At 42.1% G+C, this 8341-nt stretch overlaps 1 protein-coding gene across 1 annotated transcript; it reads right to left on the minus strand.

Annotated features, from left to right (window-relative positions):
- Positions 1-2844: 2844 nt before the first annotated feature.
- On the minus strand, positions 2845-4909 carry LOC149996535 (uncharacterized). The gene is made up of 2 exons (XM_090258228.1): positions 4885-4909; positions 2845-4308 (listed from the first exon to the last, which is right to left on the minus strand). The coding sequence occupies exons 1-2, from the start codon at positions 4907-4909 to the stop codon at positions 3161-3163; spliced, it is 1173 nt and encodes a 390-aa protein (XP_090114354.1). The 3' UTR covers positions 2845-3160.
- Between the last annotated feature and the right edge of the window lie 3432 nt (positions 4910-8341).

Below are 8341 nucleotides of genomic sequence, written 5' to 3' on the forward strand. Positions count from 1 at the left end.
CTCAGCTCCTCTCTTTCTCTTGCACTTCACATAAGCTAGGCCAGAATCCTTTTGGTTCTACCATCGTGATACATCGAGAATCTTATCCCATCTCACGTCTCCCTCACCACCACCCCGGGCCAAGCCACCAATAGCCACTCTCACCTGGATTAATTACTGCAACAGCCTTCTAACTGGGCTCTGCAATTGTCATTACACCCCTTCGTTCTGTTATCAGCAGAGCAACCAGAGTAATCACCTTAAAACATAAGCAGCATGTTCCTTCAAACACAGCAAGAGCAAATCCAAGGTCCTGACCACATCCCGAGAGTCAGTACCTGACCTGGCTCACCCTCCAGCCTTTCTGATCTAATCTCCTGCTGGTATCCCCATTCTAACCCTGGCTGGTTTGGCTCAGTGGATTGAACGTCGGCCTGCGAGCTAAGTGTCGCTGGTTCGATCTTCCAGTCAGGGCACATCAGAGAAGGAAAACTCTGATTCCAAAAAACCTCCGCCGCCTTGCGGCATACCTCTTCAGGGGAAAGGCTAAGGGAGTAAACCCCGACAGAAAATCCGGAGCCGGAGTCCCTAAGGCGGTTTGACGTTGTAGTCAACACCGGCAACTCCTGCGGCGCACCTGAAGCCAAGCTGTATTGACTCTGTCTTTCCCTTGGACCCTTCAGCTGCGAAGAGAGGGGGGGTCTGCTGCGTGGGCAACAGCAGACCCTCCATATCACCCTGCCCAGGCTCTGTAGCTTCAGCTTCACTGGAGAGGACACTCCAGCGTCATCGCAAGATGTCGATTCAACACGGGAGGAGACAAATACCGTGTCACTCCCGAGTCGGACTGCACAACCACTCTCGGCGGTGCAGATAGACTCTTAAGGAGCTACACCATCGTCTCTCGAGACGGACGGCTGCTGACCGATCCCCATTCTAACTCCTCTCCAAGCACTCTGGCCTCATCAGGTCCTTGGTCCTTTCTGTTCTCCTGGCCTGGGCTGCCCTGTGACCGATATTTTCAAGTCCACCTTCCTCTCTTCCTTTTGACTTTTGTGCAAATGACATCCTCTGTGGGGTGATGTGCCTGTTCTCCCTTTCTCTCTTTCCTGTTATTTATTTTTAGCATTTATCCCTAATATACTGTATGTTTTATCTTATTTATTGTCTGTCTCCTCCAAAGAATGTAAATTTGACAACGGAAACTTTATTCATGTAATAAACTACTTTATCCACTTTTGCATTTTCAGTGTCTAGAACACATTATAGGTGCTCAATTTTAAAAACTGTTGAATGAAAGAATAAGAAGGGGGCTTTGGTGCTACACATAGAAACATGTGTGCTTTGATGCTCATCTTCTGCTTGTAATGGTTGTGGTCACTTGGGCCACAGCTCGAGGAGAGATGAAGTCTATGGAATTAAGGATGTGGAATAAAATCTCCAAGATGGCTTCCTACAGCATGATCTAATAATTATATTTAAGAAAAATAAATGGAAGTAAAATTGTTAATATCAGTTTAAAAATAAATCACTAGTTCTAGTGAACAACAACTCCTTTGGAAAGTTCAAGTATGCACTGGCAATCTGGTCATCTCCCCATGCCCATCAGCCATAGTGGAGGCCTCTCCGCTGTCCCCCTCTCATGTGGTTTTGTTTCATTTGTACATTCCAAGATTATACATTTGGTTGGGCTGTACCTCCTTTGGAAAATAAAGCAATGCAATTGCTTGGTTCATTTTCAGCTCCTGTGTGACTTTTAAAGAATCTGAGTTATTAGTTATATCATAAGGATTCAAGATTGCAATTCATAAAATAATGAGTGATGTGGATAAAGTGAATACTTGTATAATTTCATTTAAAAGGTTGGAGTAAGTTAGTTGGGTGGGGAAGGCCTTTGAGCTGGTGAAGGAGCACAAGCATGTTAGGTAGGGAGATACCTGTAACTCGGTTAAGCCAGATGATCTGTGTCCCAAGATGGTCTACAAGTTCAGTGCCAAAAAGGAAAGAGAATGACTGCAGATGGTGGAAGAGTTCATAACCAAGAGATAAAGTTGTATAGACTGTAGAGTCAGAATAAGGACATAATTGTAGGATAAACAACCAGATTAGTGATTGAGAAAGTTAAGAGAAAAATCAGGGGGAAAAAATATGGAACACATCAGGTTGATATTCATTCCAGGTCATCTTTATTTAGTACCCAGTGCATGCTTTAGGCCGAGATGGTTTAGGGACTTGGACCAGAGAGAAGAATCTCTTTTCCAAAACTGAAGTAGCTAAATGAAGGGACATTCTTTCAAACTTAAGTGAAATAAATCAAGTATACAACACAAAGCACTTTCATCCAGCATGGAACACTAGTTATCACAAAAATTAACAAAATATTTTGAACAAGTTTAAAAATTGTGGATACATTAAAATACTACTAAGGAAAGCCAAACTCTACTGAACGTAGTCAGGAAAAACAGTGATGCTTTCCCATGATCCAGCCTTTGATATTTCTGTCAGTAAGAGTACACAGGCTGGATGGCCAGGGATCTAACCCAGTAAAATAGTTCCCATATTCTTATGTCTCTACTTAATCAATCTCATTAACTTCCTATGAAACTAAGTTGCAAATGCATAATAACTTCAAATAAAATTCCATGTAGTCAGAAATGACTTGATTAGAGCTCTAAATAAATATGAAGCCTGGGAATATATTTGAGTACATCTATCAGTTCTTGATGACCCTTCTCACTTCTAGCTGACCAGCTCATGTGAATCTCCAGATGATTTATTAATCCAGATATTGAAACTGGAAAAGTCAGTGTTTGTGCTGCCTGTCACTACCAGAACCAATAAGTAGAGACAAGAATTGAGTCTTTATGGACGCTTTATTCAGATGTTGGTGATCTGAGAAGATGGAGGATTATGTACCCTAAAAACCATCTTAACATCTTATCACAAGCCAACCAGCAATTTTTTATTTGTGTGTGGGCATATCCTCCATTGAGCACAATGGCTCAGATACCATCTTGGTTGCTTAAAGTCCTCCTGGAGTCAGGGTAGGTCCAGTCATGCATTCTAGTTCCTAGAACAACTTCTACATGCACTAATCACTAAGCCTCTTAACTACAAGCTAAAGCTAAAAAATATTAACTCTTGAGGTCCCCCATCATTTCAGTTTTTAACTGTCTTATTTCTATGAGACCGGTTTTGGGATTGGTTTCATTTGGACATAATCGTTTTGCTGTTCAGCATGTCTTGTACACTTAATTGCAGAGCCACAGAAGGGGGCACATTGTATGTAACAACAAGTTATGATACTGAAAAAGATAAAAAGAATGAACACAACAAATGCTTCTCTAAGACCAGTAATACTAGGCAGCCAGTATGTTAGTTTAGACAAATCAATACCAAAGAATTCCTCCCTTTGTTTTATCTTGGACACTACATCATTTATTTGCTTTACTTTATGCTCTATGAGCTGTGAATTATCAGTCAGGTTGAAGCAGCAGAGTCCCTTAAATTCTTCACATCCATGATTATATCTTAAAAGGAGGTAGTCTATAGCTGCCCGATTTTCTAATACCGCTTCTTTAAATTGTCCTAGTTCCCGGCTGATGGCACTAATGGCTTGAGAGGTGGCATTCAAAGCTTTTACCATAGCGCAGGCTAATCTGCTTATTTCTATATTCAAAGAGGTTTCCATGACTGATAATACAAATGTAGTCAAAGATATATATTCAGCAGGGCTAACGAGGGGCAAATCATTGTTGCAATCAGGTGCAAAGGAGAACTCCTGTTCAGCGTTGTCCGTGTGGGACTTCTGAGGCATAAACACCATCAGTCTTCCTAGAGAGCATGGTCCCCCAGAACTGTTTGCTGGAACATAGGAGTAAGCAGTCCTTCCACATATTAGAAACCATCCTGCAGGCAATTTGACATGACTAAAGGCATAAGATACATTAGTAGTGGTGTTGCAATTCATCTTTACATCTGTTGAAAGCACAAAACAGTTTTTAGTACAGTTGACAAAAATCGCACACTCTCCAGCTGGGGCTACATTAGTGACTTTTAAGGAAAACATTTCACTGTCCTTTAGAGTTACCACAGGTCCCAATTGATAAATATTGGAGTAGGTTATGCTCTTCCTGATATGCTTAAACAAAGTATAATTTCGAAGGCTTTCCAGGGGAGCACAAACACCTACAAGGTATGAAGTAAAAGTTTGTTCAACATAGGTTCCTCCTGCAAGACAAAAGTCAGAGATGTTTAGAATATTTTTTGCTATGTATACCCAAATATTTTCATTCTGTTTGAAAGGAATAAGTTCTCCATGAGATGGGGCTAAACAAAAAGTAACGAAAAGAATATAAGTCATTGTTTTTGAAAGATGACTTTCAGGTCTTCTTGTGGTTTGGTGGTCCATCGTTCTGGTGTTTTCTTTACTTGGATTCTGGTGTGATGAATTCAAGGTTTTATTCCTGCCAACTTCACTGCAACTGGGGAGGTGAGGAGCACATCCTAAGGTCCAATCCACTTTTCCTCTAATTGGCTTTCTGGGGATCCTGTCTTCCAAGTCTTGAGTAGCACCTTATCTCCAGGGTCAAAGGAATGTAGTGAACCTGTGGAGGAGAGATCTCAAATACAAGCAAGATCATTAATTAAGCTAAGGTTTGACTTAAATATTGTACATAGTTCTTTACCTTCACTTCTTGTCCTATGTGCATACATATCTCCCACCCTTATCATAGCCTGAAATGGTCACCCATACACAATTTCATAAGGATGCAGTTGAATCCCACTTCAAGGAGCCACCCTTATCCTGAGCAGGGCAATAGGTAAAACTTGATCCCAATGGAGTTGAGTTTCTTGACACCGTTTGGCTATAGTTTTCTTCAAGGTGTGATTCATCTTCTATACCTTCCCAGAAGCCTGAGGTCTCCATTGCCGCATGGCTTTAGAAATTCCAGGACCTGTGAGCCATGGTTTAATATATGTGTTCATGAATCCCTTTCCTAGTGAGTGGTCTCATGCAAATGCTTCATGGCTGGCTCTCCTAAATGTTCAGGAAGCAGTGTAACTCCTTTCTTATTCTTCCTCCATCCACTATCAGGACCTTCTTCATCAAAACCCCAGATCTTAGCTTTCTCTAAGTCTGCAGCTGAATATCGAGGGTCAATTTGTGACAAGTCTAGAACAGGTACCAAAAGCATTATAAATGTTCCTTTAGCAGCCTCTTTCACTCCCCTATTGGTCAGAATTTTTTTTGATGTTGTTGTTTTTTAGCCACTTCTTTCTAATGCATAACTGCCACCTATAAAGGTGCTTGGACAGCTTCTAATAATTTTAAATTTTCTGCTGCATGCTTAATTTCCTTTTTATTGGAAGCTAATAGTCTTTTTTCTTTCCAGATCGAGCCATGTGCATGCAAAATTAGGAAAGCATACTTCAAGTTGGTGTACACATCCACTCTCTTTTAGTGGGACAATTCCAGGGCCCTTATCAATACAATCAGTTCAGCTTTCTGAGAAGAGGTTTCCAGCAGTAAGGCCTTGGCCTCCACTGTTTCTTCAAGAGTCATAACTGTGTATCCAGACTTTCTGTTACCTTTGTCCATATAACTGCTTCCAACTGCATATCGAGTCCAGTCTGCCTCTTCTAGAGGATGGTCCTATAAATCAATTCTGCTAGAAAACACTTCATCAATTCTTTCAGCACAGTCACGCATTAGCATGACTGAGTCAGGCTCTGAGGGAAGGAAGGCGGGATTTAACTGACAGTTTTGGGGGAGATGTTGGTATTGCCAAGAATTGCTTGGTACCTGCCCATTCTTCCAGCAATGAGCCACAAATTTCCCTTTTGCTCCAGCAGGCTCGACTCTTGGTGGGGTGCATAAATGGTGATAGGCTGTCCCAGGGAAAACTGTTCAGCTTCCTGTAAGAGCTCACTGGTGGCTGCCACAGCCCTCAAGAAGGCTGGCTACCCCCAGACAGTATGATCCAGTTTCTTTGGCAAGTATGGAATGGCTTGTGGAATGTCACTAAGCATTTGAGTAAGGACCCCTAGGGCAATGCCTTGCCTTTCACTAACACACAATTGGAAGGGCTTTAGTAGGTTTGGAAGCCCCAAGGCTGGTGCAGAAGCCAGATGCACCTTCAAGGGCTCGAAAGCCTGAGCACACTCCTCTGTTCATTCTAAAGGGCTATAGTCTGGTCCCTTCAGAGCTTCATACAGTGATTTAGCAATGAGCCCAAAGTTTGGAATCCAAATGTAGCCCACCATTCCCAGGAATCCTTTTAACTGTTTCCTGATATTAGGAACTCTCATTTGAATTCTGGCTTCCTTTCCATTTATAATAAGACTCCTTTGGCCAGGTTCAAGCAGGAACCCAAAAAACCTTACTGCTGGTTGGAAAATTTGGGCCTTCTGGGCTGATATTTTATAGCCACAAGATACCAGATGGTCCAAGGTAGCTAGAGTATTAGTTAAACATTGCTGAAATAATGTCCCAGTAATTAAGAGGTCATCTACGTATTGTAACAGAGTTCCTCCTTCGAGTTTTGGGTCCTTTAAGTCCTGGTTAGAGTCTCTCCAAAATTCATGGGGGAGTTTTTGAATCCTTTGGTAAGACTGTCCAGTGTTAATGAGTCTTGACCTGAGATTCTGGGTCCTACCATTCAAAAGCAAACAATGGTTGAGAGTCTTGATCAACAGGAACACAAAAGAAGGCATCTTTAAGTCCAATACTGAATACCAGAGGCTGTCTCCAGGTATATTGCTCACCAAAGTATAAGAACTTAGCACAGTGAGGTGAGTGTCCTGAACAACATCATTTATGGCCCTTAAATCTTCTACAGATTAATAATCATGTGAGTGGGGTTTCTTAAAGGGCAATATGGGTATATCGTATGGGGAGCAGCAGAGCCACATAAGTCCATATTCCCGAAGCTTCTAAATTTTGGGGTATATTTTTTCTAGGGCCTTTTTCCCCCAGAGAATACTGCCTCTTACTGGGAGAAACTGCCCCTGGTTTGAGGTCAAATTTAACAGGAGAGGTTCACTTAACCCTCCCTGGCTTTCAAGAAGCTCACACAACGGAGTTTACCTGATTCTCAGTTTCTTTTGGCCAGGATTGCTTTTCTTCTTCTTCCCATGGTTTCACAAGGAACTGCCAGGTATGTTCTGGAGGGACCTGTAGGTGGAATTGTTGTTCTTATGGAGAGAAAGTGATCTGAGCGTGAAGTTTGGACAGCCAGTCCCTTCCCAGAAGAGGAATTGGACACTCGGGAATATGCAAAAATTTATAAGTTGAAACCATATCTCCCACAGCTCATTCTAATGGTTTCAAAAAAAAAAAAAAAAACAAAAACAAAACAAAAAACAAAAAACTGGCTTTCAGGGCTCCCAGAAATTCCAGTTACAGCATGCCACAAGGACTCAGTTGGGGGTCTACTGACCATGGACTATATTGCCTTGAGATCAAGCAAAAAGTCAGCAATTTGTCCCTCACTGTTAGTTTTACCTGAGGTTCTCTGGGATGAGTTTAGTGGGTGGTAATGACAGAACCTCTGGGCCCTGTCACTCATCATTGCAGCCATTCCCTTCCCTCAGCATAACTCTCAAGTTCTCAGACTCTGACTTCCTTTTTCCTCACGGGGGGCACTCGTTTCTCTAGGGCCCCCTTCGCTTGTAATATGCACATTGATCAGTGGCAAGCCCTTTAGATGGGGATTGGGTGCTTCCTGCCCACCAATGGAATTGCCCTGAGACCTGTTCTAAGAAAATAGTGGTCGCTTGGGCCTTTTTCTGTTCTCTATTATTGTAAACATTGAAATCAATGTCTACTAATTGAAGGATTCATTTCTACTCCTCCCTCTGACTTCTGAAGTTTCTTTCTAACATCAGGTGCACTTTGAGCGATAAAGGTCGTATTCACCATTCTAATATTTTTAGGGGCTTGTGGATCCAAATCAGTATATTTTCTATATGCCTGGTAGATCCTTTCAGGAAATTCACAGGGGTTCTCTATGGGCTTTTGTCGTACCGCCTGTAGCATATTCAGACTTCTCTGCTTAGAGACTCCTTTCTTCAGTCCCTCCAGGATGCACCTCTCATAATGTTCTGAGAAAGAAAGGTCGTTCTCATGAGGGTTCCAGTGGGGCTTGGTTAAAGCTATTGCCTCAGTACGGTTGGAAGCCCCACCTGGATTTTCTTGGTGCAGTCCCTGAGCCTCTTCATCGGCCTTGTCCAATACTAACCTCCACTGTAAGCAAAATATTCAGTAAGACTTGTATGGCTGCCCAATTGGGATGGTGCATTGCAAAAATTAACATAATAAATCAGTCATTTTAATAGGATCATTCCTACAAGAAGGGTT

This window comes from Furipterus horrens, unplaced genomic scaffold (genome assembly GCF_987537825.1).
Source record: "Furipterus horrens unplaced genomic scaffold, mFurHor1.1.pri manual_scaffold_12, whole genome shotgun sequence".
NCBI lineage: Eukaryota > Metazoa > Chordata > Mammalia > Chiroptera > Furipteridae > Furipterus > Furipterus horrens.